The sequence below is a fragment of the Pezoporus wallicus genome, unplaced genomic scaffold, assembly GCF_028554395.1.
Source record: "Pezoporus wallicus isolate ANWC-B61680 ecotype Strahan unplaced genomic scaffold, APGP_CSIRO_Pwel_v1 contig_7073, whole genome shotgun sequence".
NCBI lineage: Eukaryota > Metazoa > Chordata > Aves > Psittaciformes > Psittacidae > Pezoporus > Pezoporus wallicus.
In genome coordinates, this window is record NW_026641326.1 from 2,247,405 (window position 1) to 2,274,975 (window position 27,571).

The 27,571-nt window shown below is 44.1% G+C and overlaps 1 protein-coding gene across 7 annotated transcripts in view; it reads left to right on the top strand.

The window, feature by feature from the left end:
* The first annotated feature begins 201 nt into the window (after positions 1 to 201).
* The window catches only part of MITF (melanocyte inducing transcription factor), a 98,612-nt gene continuing 71,242 nt past the window's right edge, over positions 202 to 27,571 (top strand). For 3 of the 7 annotated variants that reach the window (XM_057422943.1, XM_057422945.1, XM_057422947.1), the window contains exon 1: positions 202 to 508. In XM_057422943.1, coding sequence (XP_057278926.1) covers positions 405 to 508 — 104 coding nt within the window. In that variant the 5' untranslated portion in view covers positions 202 to 404. Of the gene's footprint in view, positions 509 to 26,149; positions 26,854 to 27,571 lie in introns of those variants that run through there. The other 4 variants (XM_057422941.1, XM_057422944.1, XM_057422942.1 and 1 more) reach the window with 4 other exon arrangements.

Consider the following 27,571-nt stretch of genomic DNA (forward strand, 5'->3'; position numbering starts at 1 on the left):
CCTTTGTGGTTCCATCTCCCCTCGCTGGATGAAGACACCCCAACCCCTGTGCAGCCGCGGGGGGGGCGTGACGTCACACGTGACGTCAGAGCCGCGTGACGTCACCGCTCCGGTGGCCGAGGGAAGGGAGGGGGTGCAGGTGGCGGCTGGGCCGGGTGCTCCCGGCTGACAGCGCCGGGCCCTGCCCTCTCCTCACCGGCCTTCCCCTCCCCTGCCCGGCGTGGCCCGGCGGGAGTTGTAGTACGCAGCGGGCGGAGGCAGCCGGGCCGGCCCCGGGGCGGACTACAAGTCCCAGGCGGGGCGGGCGGCGGCGCTGTGTGTGTGTGTGCGGGAGCGGGCGGCTCGGCTGGGCTCGGCGCGGCAGTCACCTCCCGTCTCTCCCTCTCGCAGCGGCGGCGACGACGATGCAGGCGGAGTCGGGGATCGTGCCGGACTTCGAGGTGGGCGAGGAGTTCCACGAGGAGCCCAAGACCTACTACGAGCTCAAGAGCCAGCCCCTCAAGAGCAGGTGGGACGGGCGGAGGACGCCGTGCCCCTGAGCCGCGGCGGGCCGTCGGTGAACGCCGAGATCCCCCCCTTTCCGCCCCGGCGCTGAGGGGCGGCCATTTAGTGCTTCCTGCCATAATAGCGGCGTTGTCGGGCGGGAGGCGGGCCGGGCCGGCGTTATGTAAAGGGCATTGTTGGCCGTGCGGGGCCTCGCCGTCGCGCCGGGGCAGCCCCAACCGCCCGGGGGTCCGGCCGAGGCGGGTGGGGGGAACAAGGCGCCGGCGGCACCTGTCCCCGGTGAGCGGCTTCCCCTCCACCCCCGGCAGGTGCGGCGGCGCCCGGGTGGGGTCAGCGCGGCGCTGCAAAGTTGTTGCAAGGTCTTACGGCGTGTGAGGTGGTTTGGGGAGGTTTGTTCTGACTTTGAGAGCGGGGTTGGTGCGCGCAGGCGTTTGGGGGCTGGAAACTTTTGCCTGGGTACGTCTGTTTCTTGCTGAAGTGGTGTTTTTTGCTGTGGGAAAACCCCTTTATTCTTATCTAGAGCGGCTGCGTCGCGTAGATATGGTCTGTAAAGCGAAGGGAGGCAGTGAGTGTTTCTGTCCCTTTCGGGGTGCGAGGTACTTGCTTTCCGTCCTGGTTCTGGAAGAAGAAAGCAAAGGCTCTCCGGCACCTTGAGTACCGGCCTTGTCAGCAGTGGCGCGCTTCTCCCTCCTCTGGTTTTTCATTCAAAGTGCTTAGGCAGAAACAAGCCCTCCATTTCATCACAACGCTCCCCTCGGCGGTACCCACCTGCGTGTAAGGTCATTGCTGCAGGTGTAGCGTGTTTGTAATTGAGTCTGCTGTCAGCCTGCCTTTATGTTCATGGTTTTTAGTTTTAAACAATGTTCTTTGTGCGTCTGTACATGTAGTCAAAAAATGAATGGAAAGGTAAATACTTAAAAACATTTGTGCTGGAATGAGCTTAGACTGTACCACTCACTGGTCAGACACACTTCAAAGTAAATGAATGAATTTTTGCTCGTGTTCCAAATGTTTCAGAAACATTCAAAGTCTTTGACTACCAGATGTTAAAAATTCTGTCACTGTTACAGCTGGGGCCACCTCCTGTGGCCTCTCTTCACAGCACCCTACTTCCCGCTGAACCTTTGGTAATGCTGAAAAATGGTGCACATAGTGATGGTGATATGCAGCCTTTCACAGCCTGACAGGCCAGCCAGCCGAACCAGTGTTGCCAGAACTCCTCTGCCCTCCAAGGTTGTGCAGGGAAGTTGCCATTATCCAGATGGATAATGCTTCAAGCTGGGAGCCATGCTAATATGTGGAGAGGGGGCAGCATGTAGAAGATCCGTTCATCAGCAGTGGTGGGTTCCAGCTGCGGTGGAGGCAGCTGGGAGACCCATGAGGCTTTGGGTTCAGTGCCCGTGCCAGTGGAGTACAGCAGTCGTGGAGTAGATCATGACAAGTGCACTGTTATCAGGTAGCTACATCAGCTACAGGTTCTAACTAGTGTGCAGGAGTTGTCCCTTTATGGTTGTCTAGTCTGTAGTTTGTCGATGCCTTCAGCTGGTGTGGGTATGGAGCATAGATAGCCTGTCTGCATTTGACCTTGCACAGGTGTTCCAACTGCTTTTAATTCCTGTGACTTGATGCTTTGGGACCCAAATGTATCCCTGTGTTGTTCACTTCTTTTGGGAGGAAAGTGAATAAAGGTAGTCTGTAATGAAGTGCTGGAGTATTTATCTTTTAAGTGTTGTCAATTCAAACATTCTGGGATTGAATTGGTACAGTATGGTCTTACGCGGTACTTACACAGATCCAGCACTGCCTGCTGTTTGGGTTTAAAGGGACCCCCGTGTCAGTCATCCTGGCTTTCTAGTGTTCCTCAGGCCAATATCTACTCTGATGTTTCCAGGAGGGCTTGTTTGTTAGAAGTGACAAGTTGCCCCAGTCTGTCTTGAGTCCCTCCATGCGTATCCATGCGTACAAGAAGAGGGAGCCCTGAGGGTGGAATAACAGCCCATGGTTTTTCTGGCAGGTAGCAGAATGACATGTTAACCTCGACGTGAAGCCTGTCCAGCTCACATACAGCTTTTACCCTGAGGTAGAGTCCCAGTTGTCTTCCTGGTCTTGTGGGAGAAGAAGAAGCAAAGGAGCCAGGGGCCCCTGCCAGGTCCCTATAAACCTGTCCTTGGAGCCAGGCCGATAAAGCTTGATGATAACAGGAGGTAAAAGTTGCTCACAAACCTGTTTGCTTCATGATGTGCAGATTGTAATCTTAAAAGGGCTTCTGTAGTCCTTCAGCTTTGCTGAGGCCTGAAACCAGTCTGACTGATGATTATCAACAGTATTCAGCATCACCCTGCTGCTTTCTCCTGTGGATGTAAATTGGGAGTAATTGCACAGCAGTCAGTGGAATAACACCGGGTCAGCATGGTGTAGCGATGGGACTGTGGCCATGGGAATTGCTTTCTTACTGTCTGCTCTGCAGCCTTGCTCTGGAAAGGTGCCTGGGGAGCAAGCAAAACGGAGGCAATACCTGTGGTAAGAGACAAGTCTAAGTAGCAATCTTGCTTTTTCCCCTGGTGAGAACTGCTGATTTCCTAGCAACGTTCAGGACTGTCTCTGTTCTTTTTTAACCATGAGAGGTGAGAAGCATCCTTGGCTTACTCACAGAAGCCGAAATTGTGAATACCTGGAAAAAGCCACCTAGCTCAGAAATACAGAAGAATGGCAGTGCTCTGAACCAATAATAAACTTTTTGTTGCCTGGTTTTGCTGAGCCCTCTTGCTAGTGCTGTCCTTCACTCAGTAAAACACTGTTTACTTCTTTCCAGGTTGCTGGTTTTCCAATGTGTTACATTCTGTTAAAGATTTCTGCTCTCCAGTGTGCCCTCACAGTTACTCCATCCATATTTCATAATTCAAGTCTGCAATCGAAAGCCACAAGAGGTACAGTAATAAAGGCTTTTTGCAGTAAATATTATACTAACTTAGGCCAAGCCACAATTGAGTGCTAGAGGCCAGGGAAAAATGTAAGCCCAGCAAAAAACTTTAATCACAAGGGATGGAGAGAGTACATGGGGCTGCAATACATCAGTTCCAACTACAGTTTCTGAACCCTTCAGCCTCATGAGAAGTTAGCTTCTTGTGCTAAGCCCTAGCTACATTTAAGGGTTCTCTGGGATCTGCTGTGGTTGAGTGTCTTTGAAAACTGAGAAGATGTTTTGGTTGCTTTGGTTTCTCCAGAATCACTTTTCACTGTGGGAGGAAACTGGACTTTATGGCTAGCCAGGAAGACAATGAGATTTATTTTTTTTTTCCTCACATTCATGCTTCATTCCTCTCCTGCCGTATTCCTGAAGGATAATAGTCTTAATTTATAAGTACATACACTTAAGTATTGTGTGTGTTTGTGTAATGAACAAGTAAATAAGGTTTCTTTCCTGGTGCAAGCAGTGCACAATGAAATTGATGGAGTTTTATTTTCAGGCAATCAGTTCAAGAAAATAATCAGTTGTTACCAAAGAAAACAAAGATCCTGATGTGTCTGCACACAGTCATCAGGGTACTGTAGGCTTAAGTTACATTCATTTAATGCTCATGTAAATTCTTTACATCACTTGACTTACTAAAACAATGTTTTGGATATCAAACTGGTACCTGGAAGTAAAGACTTTACAGTCTGCCTTCACGCAGGGCAATCTGAACTAACCCAGGTGTGCCAAATGCAGAGAAGAAATTGTATATTCAGTGGCTTTTCTGTATTTTTTGGTTCTCTGTAATGTGTGTCCTTTTGGATGGGTGCATGACCTAGGAAGAGCCAGCAAATCATTGTCAGTTGTTGTAATTTACTGTCTTACTCTTAATAAAACCATGTACTTGCAGGTTAATTACTGGTATTTGTGCTATTTTCCATTGCCCTTTCCCAGCTTGCTTATTTTCATACTGGTTAAAAAGCACCTGAATGATGCTGTTGCTGAAGTATTTTTAGTGGAAAAAAATATTGGGAAGTGCTTTTAAGTTGCATGATGGTTGGTTTTTTGAGGAAGCTTATTCTTGCTTTATGAGCAATAGCATTGAGATGTAGAGTTTGTCATTATTAAAGCAGTGATATTTTTATAAAATTCTCATAATGCCTGGTATCAAAATGCTTTTTCTTATATGTAAACCTTCAATATTTTACTTATATTAGCTAGTATCTCGTATCTATATAGTTAAGATCTCTGTAAAGCACTTCAGCCCCCTCCCCCCTTTTTCCCATTCTTCTGATGCTGTGCTAAACATTGAAGTCTTGATTTAGTTAAAACTTCCCTTTTAATACACAGTGTTTGAGGAAGTATGAATTTCACTCGAGGCACACGTTTCTGAAACATGTACTTACTCTGGAGCCAGAGAGGACTTTTTGTAAAGTGCCTTAGTCTGCAGATGATCAGATTTAATTTTGTAAATGAACTTTGCAGCGTGATTGAATTTGAACTTGATTACATTAGGCTTAACGTTGAGTTTGTGCCGTATTGGAGGTAGTCTTTTCGTATTCCTGCTATTTATGGATCTTATTCAAGTGTTTTATATTCTGGTTGGGTTCTGCAATGCAGTTTGTTCAAGCTACTGCTTATATCTGTTCCAGTTGTGCAAGAAGTGGAAAATATCCTTTATTTAGAACAGGTCACATGTGCTTGCATCCAGAAACCATGTCTCAGTGTGTTTAAAAAAAAAAAAAATAAAAATGTGTCTTGGAGGAACAGATTTAAAAAGTTCCTGAAATATTTTTCCGTCTGTTACAGAGGAACATCACATACTTGAAACTAAAAGGTAATAATAGCAGAGTTTAAAGTGATACGTAGGCCTGCACTAACTGAAGTCAATGGTAAAAGTCTTAACCGACGTCAGTGGGAGTAGAGCTAAGCCAAAAGTATGCCTCTTTGAAATCTCTCCGGTAACATTTTTGTGAGTGAGTCAATAATCCCATGTTTATTCAGCACCTCAAATTCGCCTCCCTGGGAAGGAAACCCTCACCACATCTTTTTGTACTACTTTATTTTTGAAAACAGACTGAAAAGGCAAGGCTGCAGTTGGAGTGTCTGTTGTATAAACATGTGGAGACAATAAGTGGTATTTCTTTACACTGGGAGCTAGTGCTGCTCCCTGTCTGTAGCAGAGCATTTTCCACAGTGAGAGATCTCTGTTGACCTTTTCTCTTCTGTGAAACTCTCGCTCTTGTTATTTGCAGTAGGCCTTTGCTATTTAGCAAGGAAACAGAAATAGCCCATGAAATTCAGTTCGGAATTTGCTTTGATATGAGCTATTGAATGTCACCTTTTTGCTTCCCCAACCTGCTTTCCTCAGGAGGATTTTGTGCAGCTGCTAAGCTGGCCAGAGAGTGCACAGGTACTTTGAGGCTGAGCTGACTGCCCTGACTGTGCACCTTTTAGCATGCACATGTATTTTCTTTTGATTTATTGGGCTGCTGACTGTTACTTGTGTGTAAGTATATATGCACTCTGCATGAGATGAATCCATATACCTTTCTGGTGAGCAGGAAGCTCCACTAGCTGGCTACGATCGATATACAGAATGCAGATGATAATTTGAATCAATACATTCTTCTGCCTTTGAAATCACTGGAAATGACCCAATGCAGCCCTGCTGGTTAATGGCTGGGGTACTGCTCATTTCCCTGTGTGCAGTGGAGGTAATTTCACAAGCCTCTGGACCAGAATGTTTGGGGCTGCTGTGAACCTTCCAGTTGTCATTAGCCAGTCATTGTAGAGCTTATTCTGCGCTGTGTATGTTTTTATTTAGCATGTAGGGTGATGTATCGGAGGTCCTTCCCAGCACTGTGGTAGGCAACAGGACTAATTCCTGCTCTACGGTTTGGTCAGGATCTAGACGAAAACTGTGAAATTAGAACAGAAAAGACTTGCAGATGTGTTGTTTTATAAACAAATCCAGCCCCTCACCATGTTCTATGATGAAAGGTTTAATGGGAAGAAATCTGTACAGCTGCAGAAATAAGGGTACAGGAGAAGCCTGTTCTGACATTTAACTATACTGTCCTCCTATTTCTGTTTGCTTTCCAAAGCAACATGCTTCAAGACTTTCAAATGAGACAGAAGGAGTAATTTTCTGTTTAAATTTCAGCTAAATAATGAAATTGTGTGCTGGCTCTTCATTGTCTTCCGAGAACGATCTGCTGGTTTCAGTATTGGGAGCAAAATGAGAGTCCAACTTCCATTACTCTGGTCAGGCTCTTGGCCATTATTGTCTGTCTCGTTCTATTTTAGATTCAAAAAGTTTTTGAAATACATTGGTTATAACGTGTTTGTTTGGTAAAATTTACTGTCTTTTTTGCTGGAACAAAGACAACATGATTAAGCAGCATGGCATGGCAGATTGTGCTGGACAGTTAACCATTGCATTGCTATCATATCCTATTAGAACTGTGTTTATTTTATTTACTTACTTTTATTAATAATCCCAGCAGCTAAACAGTAACAGGACAGTTACTGGCTTGCATATGGTTTTATGCTTTATTTCCTAATGGGGAAAAAGCAGCACAGGAAAAGGAGTACTGTTGCATATTTATAATACAACAATGCTACTGCTTTATCGGCAACAGCTGTAAAATAGCTGATGCCTCTTTCAGTGTCAAGATTGAAATATTTCAGTGTTTACTGGAACCAAAGACTGTAATATAGCCTGAGACAGGTCAGCCTGTCCTCCAGCAGGAGTTACATGCAGTTTTCAGTGTCAGATATGCTTGTTGTGGAGGGGCACTGGCAATTTTGGGGTGCCTTCTGAAAGGGCTCTGTCCCAGTGTCTTTGGGTAGCATTTCAGCATGCGACTTGCATAGGCCCTAGTCACCAAAGTCTGTGGGCTTTGGCTGAGAGCGTTTCAAAGAGAACACAGGAGTGTCCAAGTGAAAGAGGATGGTGTGGGTATCACTGTGACAAGTACAAAACCTGTGAAATTTCGTAAGGAAGGCTTGCAATACAACTGCTAACTGGTACTTTAGCCACTAATAGTGCCTTTGGATCAAGCTCATTTTTTCTGGTAACATCGCTGCTGCAAGGGCTGCTGTAATGTTTGTGTTAGCAGCTTTCTGCCAAGCATGCAAGCCAGGGTCTGGTGGTTTATAGCTTTATTTCTTTCTTCAGTGGAAAAAACACTGTATAAACCTTCTGTAGCCCCCCCCCCCCCCCACTGACCTGCTGCTCACAGCTGCTGCGTGGACTGGACTGGCAGGTTGAAGGGCAAAAATGCGTTGCTGTGATATATAATTACTTCTTCCAGCATGAGCCAACAGAGCTGCTTGCTGTGATGATTGTTACGTATACTGCTATGTAAAACAGAATGCAAGTTTAATGTAGGGTTTGGGCTAGTATTTTAATGTTGTAATTAAAAGCCTGTAACAGTAAACAAGTTTTTTTTCAAATCAGTTCCCATGAAGATTATTCCTTTACAATGCAGGCAGGCACGCATTCGCAGGTGTAGAGTTCATGAATTCTGTGTCACTTGGAGAAATGAGCATCAAGAGCAAGCACCTCTTTTTCAGACCCTTTTACTCTAGAACCCTACAGGTATGGTGTAAGACATCTGGAGATCGATCCTGCAGTCACTATTTCATAGGGATATTTCAGCTAAGGGAAAGTCGCATTTGAGACGATGCGGCAGTTTCTGTCTCTTGGAAGAACTGGATTCATCCTTCTTAAATGCTCCAAAAACTCCAGGGATCTTGTTTCACAGGTACGTTGCACCTCTGTTCATGCTGTTCTTTTGACACAAAATGGGTGTAAGCCCACCTGAGGCTGGTGTGGCTGGGGGTCTGGTTTTCTTAGATTGTCTCATGAGACTCCTTGGGAAGAGACCATGAAGTTGCAGGGAGTAGGAGGAAGGTTTGTGTCTTTTCAAGCCAACAAAGGCGAGCTTTGCTTGGCTATGTGAAAGGATTATGTGCCTGGTTTGGCCTGCTGGTACACGAAAGAATTTTTGTGATGAATTCTGGGAAAAAAGGACTTTACACTGTGAAAACGGTGATCAACATCTTTCCAGGTACCCGAAACTTCCATCTTTCCATCAAAAGATGTTGAGATATTGAGGCGCTCGAAGCTTGTCACATTTAGCGTGCTGAAAGCATCATGCCAATAATAGATACTGTATTGCCAAAGCTTGCTTGTACCGTAGGATGCTGAGACACCATTTCTTGTCTTTGCAGTTTGTGACCACACACAAACTGCTGTATGAATGGTAGAAACCCAGTAGGGCAGGGATGTTGGGATCGGGGGCCACAGAAAAGTAACAAGGAGAATTGGGAACAACTGAAATGCACCAGATAAAGGATACTTCAGAGAACGGAGATAGTAATGATGATTGTTATTAATCTTCCTGCCAGCCATCCTGTTGTAACATATAAACATACAGAAAATAGGAGTTACTGTAATCCTTTCTGGAGGAGAAATAGCTAGCTAGATAGGAAACTTGGAACAGAACTAAAACTGCTGGGAACTCTTTCAGGCTGGGAAGATGGGAGCAGGCTTTGGATGCTGTCAGATGGCAAGAGATGGGGAATATGGGCAAAGAGGGGTTGTGCTTCTTAAGCTTTAAACTGGAAGTTGGAATAGTACTGTAGAGATAGAAAAGGATCATTGAGATATGAGTGGGAAAGCCTGGCTGAGCACATTTTGTGCACATTTACTATTTCAAGATTCTTTGGGTTTTACTAAATAAAGAAGGATAGTGTGTGTGTAAAATATGACTGACTTTGGAAATGCTTTTTCTGGACGTGTCCCTGCATGGTAATATGCAGCTGTAAAGCCAAACTGGGAATACAGAGGTACAGACCCTTTTTATAATGCTTGCGGTGTTCAGCTTGAATAAGTAAGAGTTGCACCCTGGGAGAATGAAGTTGGAATGGTAGAGGTTTGCATACGTACATGAGGGAATGATCTTACAGATGAGCAAAGGGAAACAAGCTTTTATAGGCTGCTCATTGGAAGCTGGGAGGAGTTCAGGGAGGCGTGGGGCTCTTGCAGTGGGTCCCCTGGGATGCCATTAACTCCTGTTTGGGTTTCTGCTCGGTCTAGCAAGCTTTATTTTATTTGAATCAACTATTTACAATTCTACCCAAGCCCAGGCAGGCTGAAGGCACATCCCGGATGTCAAGTCTGTCTAGTGAAGACATAGGCATGTCTCAGAAGAGTTGCTGGCATCATTTATTTATTTATTGCTGTTGTAACACGAAGGTTACCATCTGATAAATAATTATTCCACCCTCGGAGGAGGCACATTGTAAATCTGTTAAGCTGCCCCTTTGTTTGTTAGGCTTGTGCATAATGAGTTTGGAATTTAAGATTAGTAGTATGCCGTGCAACTGCTCATTTCGTGACTTCATCCTCCTGCTCAGATTGCCTGCCTGTCCACCTGTCACATCCTGTTGGGCACCTAGGGCTATATTCGTAAGGGGAACTTTGGTTTAGCATTGCATCATCTCAGTTCTATGTGTTCTGCTGCCTAGTGGAATTAAAAAACAAACCCAGCCATGAGGTAGGCGTGAAGGTTCCCTACAGAACACATGGGGGAAAGGTGGCTTCAAAGAAGGCTTGTGAAAACTGGCATGTGGATTGAGGGATGGCCTGAGTCAGGCAGTGCTGGGTGTAGGAGGCTGGTATCGAATGCTGTCCCTTGAAGATTTAGTTGTCTGGTCTAGGTGAGCTGTTGCTAAGTGCTTCTCAGAGTGATGTGCCAGAGACAGGTCTGCTCTTATGGAGATGAGGAAGAGCAGGTAGTACCACATCCTCCTGCTCCAGCCTTATCCACTCAGGACACACAAGTTTTGAGTTCCTATCCTGCCTGTGACTCAAAATGTGGGATGGAACCAAGTCCACCACGCTTTGGACTGCCCAAACCAATAAACCATGGGGTTTTGAGGTGTCTCTTTTGCAGGAGGTGGTCTGTTTTGCCTTGTGTAGTTTTCATTGAACAGGTATGAGCAGGAGTGGCTTGGTGTAACACAAGGGAGTGAGCATTCACCTGCTTCAGGAAGTAGTTATTTGCACAAAGTGAAACAGTTCTACCAGGAGGCAGGGAAAATGTGCTCAGAAATTACACGATTTTCAGAAACAGTTTCTTCTAAAAAGTAGTCGCCCAAATCTCTGTAGTAGAGGTCACAGCATGAAACATGGGGACTTGCATATGAGCAGTGATATTTGGGGCATAGACTGCTGGATGAAGGGGAAAAGTCTTTAGGGTTATGGGAACCAGAGATTCCTGAATGGTTGCAGGCAGGCAGTGAAGTCAAAAGAAGGAATGGGCTCTCTGGTACTGATGGCCAAGGACCTTTCTGAGTTGTATACATTGGTGAGGAAGTTGTTGGTCAAAGGTGAATATTAAGACAAGTATACGTATTTCTGAAGAGCATTTAAGATTTTAGGAATGTGAAATCATTCCTGGTACATCCAGAGAAGTCTGAGTCTGTACAGAAGTGAGTTAAGGAGTAGAGTAAGGCAGGAGATGAAACAAGGTTATGTCTCTATCACAAGCTTGTTGCATAACTTACAGTTTCAGTCTAATTGCAAAACTATTTTGCAGGTAATAATTTGGTTCCCAGCTAATACAGCTTTTGATACTTACTGTAGCAAGCTGTGCTGTAAGAGCTGTTAGCTCTGAAGATGCCAGCAAGGACTTTGTTTCTCAATTGTGTCAAGTAATGAAAAGCGTGAAATGGATCTGCCTGTGAAGAGGGTCTTAAAGGTGTTGGAGCTGCCCCTGTAAGGAAAGGAAGGCTGGCTGCAAGTGGCCTAGTCCTGCATGTTTGCAGGGCTGGGGAGGGTCTTGTGGTCTTTCTGATGTTTCCCAAAGGAATCGGCCACCCTACCTTTACCTCAGTGTCCTACCTTCTGGGAGAGATCCCTCTGATAAGGCAGTAATTAACATCCTTCCAAAGGAGTTGTGAAAGGAGACAATTAAGTATCCTTCACTTAGCCTTTCTAATGAAGGTGCTTGTAGGAGTTGTGCTGGGGTACTTTATCTCTGTAGGACAAGGTTTCCCTCCTTTGGGTCTGCAGTGATCTCTTGCACAGTCTAGGGAAGGGTGTTCATGGGTCTCAGGTGGGATCTTTAAGGATTTCTTCTCTGAAACTGTTGACCATTTGGCCTTTTGTGTTCCACTTGAAACTATTAATAGACCTGCAGAGGAGCAGGTCCAATGATACTGTGTTCCTGAATGCTGTTCTGCTGTGCCAAGTGTTGGCTGTGTACCAGCTCAGTGAAAGGAGGCTGGTGAGAAAAGTTGGCTTTCATGGTGAGCTGTGACCTGGAGCACCTCTTTCTGATGGTGGTTACAGTCTCAGCTGATAATCCCACCATTTTCATGCCCAGAGCTTCTCCTGGACAGCCTGGACATTGAAGCTGCTTTAGGTAGGCACGAGAGACACATGGAAAAGGACAGGTCTTGCTTTCCCAGGACCATGCTATCATTATGGTGCAGTGTTCAGCAGATTGTGGTGATGCTCTGCTCTGCCATCCTGATTGGCTGATGTGGAAAACCAGCAGCACTGCAGGAAAACACATATTAATGATCTAAAGTAGTGAGTTCTTGCAGCTCCTCCTTGGTTAGGTACTGGGTTTGCTCACTTGCCTGTTTTCTCCTATTGAAATGTGCTATGAGCTGGAGGACGGGACTGGTTTGTATGGTTACCAGTCTCATCCCCTGCTATCTGATAACTCCTGCCCCGTTGCTATGAAACGTGTTAGTGAGATGCCGTGTAAAAGGGATGAATATCCATCTGTAACTGCAGAGAGGTTTTTCTGTGGCTCATCGCTCGCTGATCTTTCTGATCAGTTTTCTAATTGTGCTGGTGGTGGATTTGAATGTTGTCACACAATTATCTGACGTGTGTTTCCCATCTGTAATTTAATACACTTCCACTGAGTTTATTAAATAGCACAGCGCAGAAAATCGCAATATCTGTCCTCGTTGTCTCTTTTCAGTGGGTTTCTATTTTGTGGCAAGGACTTTCACAGCTCTTGATATTCCAATTCTGTAATCACTATTTATTCTAAGACAGCTTCCCCTGTATTTAAGAGCTACAGGATCAGACTGTGCTTTGGAAAAATGCTAAATTTGGCTGCTTGCAGTCATCCAAAGTACATAGGTTGTTCAGTAGGTGCTGTTTGGCTTCTTGTAGCGCCATAGGGAATGGCGGCTATGTGGCGGAAATGCAGTTCCTCCTTACTGTATGTAGCATAGGTAAAAATAAGCGGTTGCATTAGAAACTGTGCTTTACTTGGTTGCACTAGAAACTGTGTGTGCTTTATTTGGTGGCACTTACAGAGCACCCTGGCAGCAGAAAGACTGATGCTCTAGAACTTCAAGATTGTATGGATCGCGTTGCATTTCTGCTGGAACAAAAATATAACAGGCTCAGCATTCGCACTTTCCACTTGTGTATTGTTTTCTCTTCATTTTGTGTATTTAGAAAAAGCTATGCCCTGCAAACTGCTGGTTTAGTGTTTTCTGTGGAATGAAAGCCATCTGCAGGATTTAACTGAATTTCATCGAGGTTTTTGGTAACAGGCTCTTTTCTGTTTCCTGGCATTCTGTTAGATGAAGATGAGAATCCAAGTTAAAATTAAGTTAGTTACCTGTGTGCTGGTTTATGACCTGGAATCTTAAAAACAACTTGGGCTTGTTTGAAGTTGTAAAAGTAATGGGAATATCAAAATGATACGTAGGGTCTTCCATAAGCATTCTTCCTGAGCAAATGCGTGCCATAAGCTGCTTTTTTTTTTCCCTAATATATTTTGAATCTTTGGCATAGTGGGAGCTGCAAGCTAAAGAAAGCATCTAGCATTCGTGCCGAGGCTTCTTTGAAAGAGATCAGACTTAAATGCCAACTGAAGTTAAGCGTATGTTTAAAGACCTCCCTTGATCAAGCCTTCATTCAGCAAAACACTTCCATGTATTTTTTATTTCAGAATCCTAAATAATTCAATGGGTTTTGTGCTGGCAGGTTTAAACTTGTTGCAGCCCTAAGGCTGTAACGAACGCGGGAGTGCTCCAGGAAACCATAAGCACATGAACCGTGCTGCTCATCTATTTGTGCTTGAGTTTCAGCGTATGGTTTGAATACGTTGTTGGACTGGGAGAAGAGTGTTCAGCATATGACAGGCTGCTAAATCTGATGTACTTTTGAGCCTGACACTGTGACTTTAATTTATTCTGCTTTTGTTGAAATACTACTTGGAAAAGTAAAAAATCCCACTGAGAAGAGAAATGCATAATCTTTTCAATGCGAGGTGCAGAATGAACAGATCTTCAGTATGGTCTGTCTAACAGAGGAAGAGCTCTATCAGTAAGTTTTCTTTTCATCTTTTCCCACAAAAGACTTAACTGCCCATTTATTTTTTGATGCTCTGATAATAGTGTTGGCTTACATAGTAATTTTTTGGGGTGGTAGGGTTTTTTTCTTAGGTTGTTCTCAAAGCCAACCACAGTGATGTTAGTCTGATACAAGGTGTCGGGTGGATCGGTTCTGAAAATTTGGAATAGGGTTGGTTCCAGCAGTCTTAAGTTTTTCCCAGTGGCTGTATAGAATCAGAGAGTCAGTGAGGTGATGCCCCTGGAGATCATCTCATCCAGCTCCATTGCTCGTCGTGTTGAGTAGATTGCTCAGAGCCATGTCTCAATGGGTTTTGAGTATCTCCAAAGACAGAGACACTGCAGCCTCTCTTGGTAACCTCTTCCAGTTTTGATGAGCTTCACAGAAGAAGTGTGGTTTTATTTGGTTGTTGTGGGGTTTTCTGAATTGTACATAGCTCATACCTAAACTGCTGTTTTGACTTGTCTATCACAATGCGCAGTAGATGGAGTATGCAGGAGGCTCCACACCTTCTCCCCAAGTTGCACTCCTTCAGCTTTGCTTTTCTAAGTAAGGCCAGGAATGTCTTTATCTAAACTGTTGCAATTTGTCCCAAAAGCAGTTGATGGTACAGGCATAGGTAAAGACCTGGTAGGCAGAACTTGGGTCTTTTTTAGTCTTGGTTCAAAGCTGCCAGGCTTTCTTCATCTTGATTTAACCTTGTTTGACACAAACTATGTTTTGCTCTGTCATTCCTTGTTGTGAATGGATGCAAAGCACCCGACAGCATAACATTACATTAAATAAGCACTTCAGCTTCAGTGCAGAGGTTGCGTACAGTGCTGCAAAACCATACCTTGGTAGTGGTTGTGCAAAGCATTTGACAGATGCTCATTGCTTGTGATGTTATCTGGACTGTTTAACATGCATAATAATTCCACCAGGCTGTTGACTAAAATATTCCAGTTCTTTGATGCACCAGCACTAACTTGCCTGCTATGAATTCACACACTAAAGTCAAAATTACTTCTAAAATAGTAAACATGAACTTTGGCCATTTCATGCTCTGGGATAATTCTAGAATCGGTTCCTCAGTGTGCTTGCGCAAAGGGCTTTTTTGTAACCCACAGCTGGGTCTCTGCTCATCACGACGGCATACAACACACTCTGCCAAGCTGTATTAAAGCAGCTACCTGGAAACATCAGTTTTCTGCAGGTTGCTTCTGGTAGCCTTAAGGTCCAGCAAACTGGAGATCTTAGAGAATGTGTTCTTTAGCATAAAAAAATGTTTATTGGATTTACTGGAAAAGTTTAATTCAGAGGTGCCTTCTGGGTAAAATAAAGCAGTTAAATGCAAACCTTTAATGACACTGTCAGTAGCAAGTAAGAGTCCGATGCTGTGTCATGCTATAGCTGTCTTACTTCATTCACTTGGTGTCAGACATAGAAATGAACATGTGCTGCACAGTCTCCAGTTTGTATTTTCTGAGGCTGCATTTGTTTCTCTCTACTATCAGGCTCTGACATGTTTCAGTAACTGGAGTTGACTGGCAATAACAAAACATCAAGAATAGAAAATAAACTATATTTACTGCTCCAGACTTTGCTCCTTTTGCATTTGCCATAACTATTGAGAAAGAGGCAGAAAGTTAAGGGTGCTTTCCTGGAATAGCACTTTCTGGGAAAGAGACTTGGTTGCTTATTGCCATCTAGAAGCTCCAAACAAACCTGAGACACAGTAGACTCAATGGTCCTTCTTACTTTAAGGTTATAGATGAGGACTGTGTCTGCATTTGTGCAGTCCTTTAGGGCTTTTCTCATGTAAATGAGTGACTTTGGATGATAAACAGCGTGCAGCAATACCTGTCCTCCCAGGCAGGTACGGCTTAGTTAGCTGTTAGGTGCCTCAGTGACAAAATTAATACCATGTGAGTGCTGAATGTTGGTAAGACTTGCCTCTACCTGTACTACGTGCAGTGAGAGTTTTTTTCCCCATTGCTTTTCTTTGCCTTCACTTAGTGGTACGTACAGGGCAAATGAGGAGAAGCAGGTTGGGGAAAGAGGTCTGTACATCTGCTTGCAAAGGCCCATTTTGAAATGCTACTGGATTATCTCACTGTAGATGCCGGATTCAGGAGCAGGAGAAGCCCTGTTCTCTTGTCCTCTGGGTAAAATGTGGGACCCTGGGAGGTCTCACTGTGAGAGCTGCTGCTTAAATAAAGCTGTTGGGGCAGTTTAACTCTGCAGTGCTTAACTTCAATTAAGTTGTCAAGCCTAGCATTGCTTTAGGCATTAATAGAGTTTCACTCTCACTTAAAAATCTGGTTTAGTAATTAACCTCCATTTTATTCTGGAGTTCAGAAGGTGCTTGTTTAGTGCAGCAAATCTAATGTCATGTGAATTAAAACATGAAAGATACTCAGTAATGAGAGACTGAAACAGGGTAGTGCAGAAATTAGATTATATGCAGTTTACAGGGCGTTCTGAGGTACTGCCTCACCTCTGCATTGCTCAGTTAAGGAATGTTCTGGAAATTAGTAATGGAGTTTGGATTTCTGTTGTTGCACATGGAATTTTTATTGCACTTAGGTTTATTGTGCAGCTTCTTCTGAAATCTGGACATTGTGACAGTGCAACACAAGCTGTGAGATGTTTAGAGAGGCTGTGAGGAAAGTATATAAAGATAGAGGGACCCTGGGTTCATCTGGGTGATAAGAACTAATAGTTGAGATCCCTTTCTCTGTTGTAACTGAAGACTCAACCCAAACTCCCTCATGTTCTGCTGAATTTATTGGAGAGACACAGGAGGATGGTGAGTGGAAGGAGAATTACATCTATAGACAGCAGAACTGCTTCACAAAACTTGGCCTGGCCATTGTGGTATCTTTGGTAGCTTTCTTCATGCTTCTTCGTACCCGTTTTACATCCTACCACAGCTATTACTGTTACAAAGAAAAGTAGTCCCTGGCTTTTCTGGCGAGAGGACTGTTTGTCATTGACGTATAGCTGTGTGCTGCTGCTCCCGTCTGTAGGAGTGGAGCTGCTGTGCAAGGGGAAATGGGTTTAATTTTCCCCAGGAAGTGTCAGGCTTATTGCATGTATGAATGGAGTACATGTCAGCTGCTGAGTCTCATGAGTTTCAGAACTGAACTGACTGCTAGCATTACAGCAATTCATATGGGCTGATATGCCTTTGGACAGAAGGTACAGGCCTTCAAACAGGCCAGAAAAGTGCACCAGTTTCTGCTGCCCAGGGGTTTTGTGTGGCTGCAGGGGTAAGGGGCAGCTTTCAGCTTTTCTACTGAACACTGCATGCACAAAGTGTTGTTTAGGCATCTCTTTCAGTCTGGGAATTGGGAACTATGTAAAAGCACCGAGTCAGAACATGACAAAGGCATTTGCAGAGCAGTACTGTCATGCTTTTGCCCTGTCACGTGCATTCTAATGTTAAAGCGCACTTCTACCAGTTCTCTGGTATTGTCTACTACAGGAGACTTCAGAGGTGAAGATGCAGGAGGCTCAGTGTTCAACCCGCCACCTCTATAGCTTAGATACGTGTAATCAAAGGGTTTGTCTTTTCTATCATTGGAGTGAATTAAGGGGAAAAACAACCTCTAACCAATTACTTCACTCCTTTAGTTCCAAGGCTGTAATGTGAGGTAAAAGTTCATCTTCTGAATGCCAGCAGAGGGACTATGCACTGTGCGGGGTGGGGTTTGGGCTGTTGCTGCAAGGTACAGCCATGCCCATCTCTGCCTTGAGCCCCAGTCCTGCACCCAGGGAAGGAGCTGGCTGCTAAATGGCTGCAGGGAGGGTTGGTTTATCTCGCTGAGTCAGTGGGAAAGGACCACACATGCATTGGCTTGCTGAACTGACTTGTAACTGTGTGACCGTAGCACAAGGCTCAAGCCAGGGCAGGGTTGAGAACCAGACTGTGGGAAGGCAGGACTCCTCCTTCTGTAGCAGCTTGCAGTTATGCTGAGTATTAGATGAAGCATCAAATCATGCTGCAGACCTAATAAAAACGTGGTAAAAGTAATGTGTGAGTTGTATGGTTGCTGACCTGTGGTTGGTTTTCTGTCTGCAGCTGAATTTTGCTGTCTTACAAACAACATTCCAGTCGAAAGTGTGACAAGTACCATGCTTACAGCCAGTGACATCTTTACTAGTGAGTCCAGTTTGATGACTTCATAGGACTGATTCTTGACATACTGAATCTCTTAAATGAATGAGCAGTAATGCCAGTGGTCTGGTAACCTGCCAGCACTCTTGAGCTTTATGCTTACTCCATAGGAGCCACATCCCAAATATGGCTCACTGAGCTCGTCACCTTACGGCTCAAGCATAGCTTAGTTAATTCTGTGTAATAATTTACTGGTGTCAGCTATCCTGCAGTAGTTATCTGTGTGCAAAGTCCTGGTTCATAGCAAATATGATGTAATGCAGGTTAACGCTAGCCTCTTTGACTGTAGACTAAGCTAAGCTGTTTTAGCACACATGGGCTGTAGTCTAACAGCACACATGGCTGCTCTCACTGCTTAGCTGCTGAATGGTAAGTTTTTAAGTCAAGGTGTTTTGATTGGCCACCACTGAAACCTGGAATCACTTGTGTTAACTTCAGCTGTAACGTCCAAGTCATCTTGTGTTAATCCGTTTTCCATGGGAGACAGAAAACGTAGATAATGGATGAAACGGGATTAAATTCTTCCAGTGTGTAGCCACTGCTGGTTACTGTGGACTAGTTTGACAGGGTTCACATCTGTGTTAACTTTCAGAAGACAACATGAAGCTATTATGCAGTTACTTCCCACTCCAGGATCTGCACATCAATTAGGAGAGGCTGCTTACTCATGCTCCTCAAAAGTTGTGCCAAAATAGCTGTTACATTATGTCAGAGCCCATATTTTCATCTTGAACAATTAATCAGAATATAAACCTTGTTCTTCCTCGGCAGCTTTGTATAGAGACCTAGGACTTTGATACAAAGTACCTTGGAGCTGTGCTGGTTGAAGAGGACTCCCCTGTAGTTGGCACACGTCAGGGAAATTATTATGAAATGTGATGTTATTTTGCCAGCGGTATATCTAGGAAGCTCCAACAACAAAGTCCTCTATAAACAGCATTTGTTCTGCATGTTATGACTTACTCTACTGTAATGCTTAGGATCCCTGCTTGGGACCCAGCATCCCATGCTGCCGGTAGGTGCTGTGTGAGCACGAAGGAAGGTGGTGGGCTGCTTCACAGCAGATCAGCAGTCTGAGAATAAGATACAAGAAGCAGATGGCTACAGGGGAAAACAATGAGGCAGAGCTGTCAGTGTGATGGGAAGGAGTCCGAGTGCACCCACTGCCTCGCTGTTGTCGGCATGCTGCCCAGGGAAGAGGTCTTGAGACAGACAAGGTGGATCATAGAACAGGTACAATTGGAGGCACCTCTGAGCACCTCCTGTTATAAATAGGAGAAAGCTCTGAGCAGGCGCTGTAGAAGTGTGGCGTTTTTGGTGATAAGCTTGCAGCTATTGTCAAGCATCTGTGGTTCCAGATCCCAGCCTTGTCTCCTTGGATAGCTGGTAGTGGTTCATGGTGGTCCAGAGATTCGTGGTAGCAGAGCCTCGGGCAGGTGTAGCATCTCAATTAGTATGTGACATGCCAAGGAGGCAGTGTCCGTGGAGAAGTGACAAAACCTTTCGTCATGAAAACAGAAAAATATGGGCATTACTGAGGCTTTTGGTCTTACACAGAACCTGCAGATCTGTCTCCTGACTTTCCAGGCTGTCCTTATATAAGAGCTGCCTGATAGTGCTATACAGGAGCTCCTTTTTCCAAAGAACAGAGAAGTCTCAAATGTAATTACATGAATTATTGTACTGTGCAACACACAACCTGAACAAGGATTCTGTAGAGAGGAAGGTACCATCACATCACACTGAAGGCTAAGGTCTGTTCCATGTGTCTTGCTCCTAATTCATGATTTTCTGTGTGTTTTGCCAAATACCTTGTAATACAGGGAAAATAACTTGGAAAAGATGGTGTGTAATAAAAATAGAAGCGCTTGCTCCAATTCTTCCATATGTTAATGGCTGGATTTTAGGCAAGAGATTCCAGTAAGGTGTGCCAACAGTCTGAATACCTGCTCGTGCTGCTGCCCTCTTTCCATGAGAAAGCTTTTTGGGTTAGAGACAAGGGTGAAGTCATAGGGAGTGTTTGGTATCTCTATGAATTGGATCCAATTCTGTGTGAATTTGTTAGAAGAAATGAAGTATTGTAATTCCTGAGGTACCAGCAAGGTTCCTGCTTCAGAAATCATATCTTGCTTCCATTTATTTCTTCCTTACTAGAAAATTCATGGTGAGTGAATAAATCCATCATGTTGGAGGCCATCTGGAAATAGCTGGAGCAGGCTGAATTGTACATGATACTTGTTAAAAATTTTTCAAAGACCCTTTCTTGGGGGAAGGGGAGGATGGAAGCCTGGAACAAGGTTTAATAGGAGAAACAGATTAGGATTCAATACATAGGAAATCTAATGTTTTCACTGAAAAAAGAGACGGGGAAGTTAGATGATGATTTAATACAAATGCTGAGCCATTAAAGTGCAGCTCTGCCAGTGGCTGTTCTCTTGGTTTATTCTCTTCTACCAGCTAATGTGTATGACTTCAAGATGCAGACCACTTTTCCATCATTTGACAGGGTACCTACTTGTGTTAGAAGTAAACACATGCAAGGCAATAATATGGGTTTGTAGGGAAAGAAATAAGTTTAAGCAGGTAGTTAGTGGATTTGGTTGCTGCAGGGGGCTGTGGAGGTAGTTTGTACTAGTAGGTTTAAGGAAAGATAGACCATTTCAGGGACAAAACAGACACTACTGGGAACTGGACTGGGGTTGCTCTATCCCTTAGTTAATCACTGGATGCTGGAGGGTTACAAGGCAGCAGAGCACAAGTAGTAGCTGTGCTTGTGTGCTTTCCTGTTGGAGATGGCATGCTGAGCTGGATGGACCATGAGTCTGCTTATTCCATGTGTTTGCCCAGTGCCTGGAATTTGGGTACCAGTCAGCTGAGCTCTATAGCAGGTTGGATGTCTAGTTCCTTCTTTCGCTATTTCAAATCCAGGAACATCTCGTCAAGTCTGGGCTAATGAATCATTGCAAATGCTTGATGTGTTGGCAGCTACATGCCACCCAGCTTCACACTCTGTTCTGCTGCCATCATTTTAAGAAACTATTGGAACACTGCCTTCCCCCCCAAAAAAAAGAATATATCCAAAGATCTGGGAACTAATGTATGCAACCCTCCCCCGGCTTATTTGTACCAAGATGCTTGGGTAGGCCTTGGTATTAATTCTAGCTGCAAAGCAGGTTTTAGTCAAGAAATCAAAAGCTTGGATATCATTTACTCTGAGTAGGTAACTGAGCCAGTTAATCCAGAATTGATGAAGAAAGCTCATCGGGGTTGGGAGAACTCCAAGGCACCAAAATCTCCCAAGTTCCTAACAGTGAGCTATATGGTGCTTTGCTTGACATGAGATATTAGTAGTTATCCTGTCAGTGATGTTTGTTAGTTTGATTTAGCGTTTATTTAGAGGTCGAGTCATGTTCATCTTTGCATGTACAAGAGACTTGTTTATCCTCCTTATGTATTAGTTCAGTTGCTACATTAACTGAAATCTGTACTTCCATCAACTATTCGTCATCTTTTATTTGACTCACAAGGTTCATATCATGATCTACTTCAACATGTATGTTAAAACAGCTTCTAAAGGCTGCCTTTCTTTGGGGGAGCAGATGCCTAGTGAGTGTGATCTGCTTCCCTCTGTTTGGCTGGAGGGTCAGTAGGCAATATTTGTACTTCCAGCAGGGAAGAAATGTTACGAAAGTACATGGTCCTCTCCTGACCAGGTACTTAATGGACCTTTGGTTTTTCACCCCACATCCACGCAACTCCTTGACTCTTTGCTTTCTGGAGCAGACCACAAGTCACATTGCAAGTGAGCCTGGCCAGAGGAAGAGTTTCCATTTTACTGAGGGGTGAAATCAAGGACTGTGTTTTGGCTGGATGTCATGATTCAGGCCTTCCCTTCAAATCCAAAGGATGTGAAGTCCAGTCCTCTTCTCCAAGAACTTAAAACCTTTTCCAGTGTTTGAAAAGCTTCCTGCTCTCCTGGACTAGTGCTCCTGCCTTTTCTTTTTCTCCGTTTCTGCAGTGTCAGGAAGAAAAAATAAATCTGTAACCCAAGTAATATTCTAAATATAGAAGTGCTAGTTTAAAAATGAGAAATCTTTCTGATGGCTTCAAAATGGGTTTTGTAATAAAAGGAAATGTATTTGACACTGCCAGAATTTACAGTCCCACCAGAGGCTTGTGAAATAACTGCTACAGCAAACATCCTGGGCTGTAATGGAGCTTGTTGACACGTATGGGTTACTGAAGGGTATTTCTGGCTGTTGCTATGAGGATGGGTTAGCAGGAAAAAAAATACATTCTTTGCAACTCCTGCAGAGCCCTGTCTGTACCATCAGCTTTTAGAAAGAGTGGTTTAATAAAAGGTGGCTAAAGAGGGAGACTGTCTTTCAAAATGGGTATCAGAGTATGATCATTGGGAACTAGGAGGAAGGGGTTATGAGTAAATCTGGTGTGAGTGGTACTCAGGCTAATGCTGCTTTTGGTCGTTTAACTGACTAGAAAACTGTTTTACTCAAGTCCCTGCAACTTGTCCTTCTAAATCCTTTCAGGCTTCAGCCTCTCTACAGCTGCTCCACAAGTAAAGGTCCCAGTTATTCCCAGGTGGCATAATGACTTTAATGGGCTCAGTAATTGTTGCAGGAAGGTGGTGTAGTGGTCTTTAGGTGATGTCAAATGCAGAGACTGCTTTGAGCCATTTGATGAGATTTCAGCTATTTCTTAATCTATTTGACAGCAATTTATTTGTAGTACTTATTCATAGGTGTATCCATGGGTTTGATACATAGTGGCACAGCCATAAAGAATTACACTAGAAGGAGTGTACTTTGCTATGATTTCTGCTTCATCTAATTCAGGAGATGCTGAAGATGTATAGGGGAGAGGGAGCGGGAGCTTCTGCCCAGCTTCTCATAGTGTCCAAAAATAAAACACTATGGGGAGACTTAATTGCTGATGATAGAAAGCAAAATAAATGTCTGTAAGAACTTTTCTCCTATCAAAAATTAAGTTTCAGATGGCAATAAGACTGTTAAAAAGTATCGACGTTTGATCAGTAAAATTGTCTATTACAATGCAAAACTGGGGCTCTGGTACTTCCTACAGTTTCCCATCTCATTCACTGACATATGCATGGGGCTTGCACCATATTATTTTCATCTGCAGGTCTCTTAAGGGTTTTGCTGCTTGTCTGTCGGTCTTTGACTGCATGAGGGGCTCAGAACATGGAACTCCATGGTACATTGGGTATTAAGGATTTGCTTTAATCTTTTGCTAAAGATCAGTTTCTCATACTGAGTGACAGTGGCTTAGCTGGCAAACCCCCAGTTTTAAAGCTGCGTTTTCCAGCCGTGTTTAGGCCTGTGCCTCTGTGTAACCTGCTTCTGTGGGAGATGGGGCTTTGAATACCTTTTGTTGTGCTTTTAATTTGTGAGCTTCCAGTGCCCACACACCACCCATTACTGTTGGAGCCCTGCATTGAAGACCACCGCTCCAGGCTCTGCTTGTTCTCGGTACTCGGTGCAAACACCTCCATGAGCTCTCGGAGATGTTTCAGGTTACATAAACCAGAATTTTAAATAGTGCATTTTTCACAACATTTGGAGCACGTGTTTGTGAATATAAATTCTCAGCGCAGTGCCAGCAGAGTTACTTCAACAGATGCAGAACTCTGTTACTAAGAATAGTTTCTGCAGTTATCTCCCCACACAAATTTTCTCCTTGGGCATTTGCAATGTGCTTATCAACACTGCAGAAGATCATATATGTATGTTCACAGGGCTTTTTTGTCCCTAGAAAACAGCCTGCAAGCTTTCTACTCTCAGGAGCTATTGAAGCTCTTCAGAAGCCACACTAAGTTTCAACTGATGAATCAGAATTCTGCATGGAAGGATTTGGGTACAAACACAGTAAGGAAATTTAGCAATCCCTCTTTTTTTGTTCCTTTTGTTCTTGCTTTCCCTTAGTAAACAGCAACACTTGCTGGCAAGAATGGGAATAACAGATCAATCTGCTTATTTTCAGTTGTTGCATTCATATTTGTTAGTCATCCAGCTCTTTTATAGCTGTTACCCAGTGAAGGATTTACCTCGTGGGGAGGAAGATATAATGTGTTGGCACAAGATGCATACTCCTTCCTAAGAACATTAAGGCTGTAAAAGCACCTGAAGTCACATCTAGATTTTACACGTTTGAATGAAAGCTCAATCCTCAGCATTTTCCCACTGAAAGAAACAGTGCTCTCAGGAGTTAGGCCAGTGCTTGGTCACCAGTAGGCACAAGAAAGAAGTAATTGAAGGTTGCCTTGTTCCTCATTTGCTGAGCAGCAGAACTTTTATAGGGTGTGAAACTGTGGTTATTAACCATAGTTAATGGGGATTGCCTCATTCTCATACACTGTTAAGAGTAACTGTTGGTTACTCTGTTCAAGCTGTGCTTCTGTTGCCAGTGATGTCAGGAGATTTACTTCATTTAAATAAGAACAAAGGCCTTGTCTTGGTATATTAGTAGTCGGTGAAGGTGAACATAAATGCAATAGGAACAACATACTGAAAATAAGCACACTTTTAAAGGTATTTGAGTGCTTAATTCCTGTTGTTGTCAAACAGAAGTGCCCTCACACAATAAAAATATGGCCTGGAGAAAAGGAAGAGTCGAAACTAACAAAGAGACTTTGGATCTGATAAAGTAAAGCCAGAAAGGGGAAAAATGGGGGGAAGAATAAAAAATAACTGGTTTTGATGGAGGTTCGGGCAGCTAACTTGATTTGCTGTGATGTCCTTTCTGGGTGACATCACATCTGGCATTTTTGTGCATGTTTTAGGTTAAGTTGTGAGATTTCATTGTTTCTTGTGCATGGGACAACACAGCCCTGAATCTTTGGATGACTTTAAAAACAAAGTGAGAGTTTTTGTAGAAATATGTGGAATAACACGTGTTGCATTGGTGAGGAGGAAGAACCCTTTGCATGTGGCATAATTTTCCTGTAAACATCACTGTTGCATGTATGCTATGGAATTGGCAGTTGGGTGCTCTTGGATAACTCTGAGGCCAGAATGAAAGTGCTGGAGGGAATGCACCTCTCCATGCTTTGGGAGTAGCAGGGAATAAGCTTCCCTACTAAATGTTTTGTAATTTCTTTTGACGTGCTTGATAGTGGCTGTTGTGAAGGATGGTGGGGTCTGTTGTGGTGGTTCTCATCTTCCTAATGTGGGTTCCAGTTTGTTGGCATCACCAGCTGTGGCAGGTCCAACCTCCCTGGGTGTTGGCCCTCCCTCACTCCAGTTTCTTCACCAACATCTGGATATTTTAGAGTTCAAACCCCTTTTTTTCCAAAGGTGGCATTTCTTGTACTCAGCTTGTGCATTTGTGATGCAGACGGTATTTCTTAAAAAATATGGGGGTGGGGGAAATCTGTGCTGGATTATTTACAAGATTCCCTAAATTTGGAGCTACCAATCCCAGTTTGGCTCTAAGTGTTAGTCTTTTTCTCATCTAATGACTGCCAACATGCAAATCCACCTCTCTAGTCTGGATTCGTTTCCTGACAACATTGTACAAACTGGAGTTGGAAGGAAGCGTAGCCAGGCCAAGGAGCCTGGAACCTGCTGTCACGTACTTTGCTTGTCTCTACCTGGGAGCAAAAGTGATCCCTGAAGTTCTGTAGGATTCCCCCCTTGAAACAGGGAGTAGGAGTATGGGGAGGCAAAGGAAAGCTTGGGATTTTCCATATTCTTGTGCCTAATTTAAACCAGTGATTCAGACAGCCGAGGGAGACAGTTTATCTGTTCAGCTATGGTATAGGCGTTGCCTCTTCTCCTGCCAAATACCTTTGAGGATAGAAAGGGACAACATGGTCCTTCTGGAAACCTGAGAAGCATGATGGTGGTTAAACAGGAATAAAGTAAACTTCTTGTGGGTTCTGAGTCTGCTGAGCCTGTGCTGCTATTTAGCCCTAGTAGAAGAGAGCAGAATTCAGGGAGAAAGCCTTTAATCGATGTGTGAGGTGTCCCTGCCCATGGCAGGGGTTTTGGAACTAGATGATCTTAAAGTCCTTCCCAACCTTTCTTTTAATCCTTTGCAACCGTAACTATTCTGTTCTTGTTTATGGGAGACCTTTATATCTGACTGATCTGGGTAACTTACTGTTTTGTGTCTCCAGGAGAAGGCTACCGTATGTGGCTTTGTCTTCCCAGCAGCTGCGGTAGCCCATAGTGATAGAGTGCTGTGTGCTGTAGGTCTGAGATAAGTGTTGGAAATCTACATGTTTATTTCTGAAACGCGATACAAATGTAATAACTTCTGAAGATCAGCTATAGATTACCAAATACTTGGTGAGTCATACCTTCCCCTTGCTGCTTTGGTTTCTTTAGTATGTCATAAACGCTTAGGAAAGCTCATTCATCCCAGATAGGTGTGAAATCAATCTTTGATGCATAGGGTTGTGACTCAGGGAGTGGAAACAAAAAGGCCACTTGGTGTAATGTCTGCTGCTGTGCTGTTGCCAGATGCCTTGAGCAGAGGGGGGCAATCTCTTCTGCTGTGGTTTGTTTGGGAGATGCTTTGAAGATTATGGATCTCTTCCATATAACATATACCAATTAACTGTGATTAGGAGTGTTGTAGGTAATAGCTCTGCTATGAGGATGAAAAGATGAATAGCACAGGATATGAAGGTATTGGCTGCATATGTGAGGGAAGGCTATGGGGCATTGGGAGTCTTGTTCCACGGGGAGCGAGGTGGCAGGGAAGCGGGAGGGAGTTGGGCCAGGCAGGAGCTTTGTCTGGAGGGTTTCTGGGGCAGGCATCGGCAGCAGGCTGGGAGCTGACATCAAGGTGAGTTTCTGCTTTACCTCCTTGCTCTGGTTTCAGTTTGTTGTATGTGTGTCTTTGGCCCTTCTTGTGGAGTAAGTGGGGCCACATCTCTGGAAGATCTTTCAGTCTTTTTTCCAAGGGGAGCTTGGAGCCTTCATACTCTGCCTCTTGCCTGTTCTTTCTGGCTTGAAATTAAGGATGTCACATTCTTTGCTGTGAGAACTTTCCTTATCCTGTCATGTCTATCTTCTGTCCCTCTCAGCAGTGCTGTGAGGCTCCCCATCCCTTGCTTCCTGTACTTGCCCTTTCATCCTGGAAGGGTTTTTGTTTATTAGTAAAGCGAACTGGCTGCCATAACTTAATACATGTCCTTCACTTGCTTCCCACCTTGGAAGTCAGGATTCCAGATTTGTCCTGTGTTACAGCACATCTGCTTCACCTTCCTGAGCCATTTGCTGTGTGTTCATCTGCCTTGTCCTACAGAGTACTGTTTTGTGATTGTTCTCCTTGTGAGCCTTTTACAGTGGTCTTACTAATGAACTGTGCTGCAAGCTGAGAGACTGGAAGGAAGCTGGTCCCATTTTTTATGGGAATCTCTGAAGTATTCCCACCAGATGCTACCTACTGCAGAGCTTGCTATGACAGGGAAAGATAACCAGCCTCTTGCACCCTGCCACTGTAAGGCTGATGGAGCAGTTTTCAGGGTGCTTTTGTGCTCTGTGTGTTTGAGCAGTGTTGG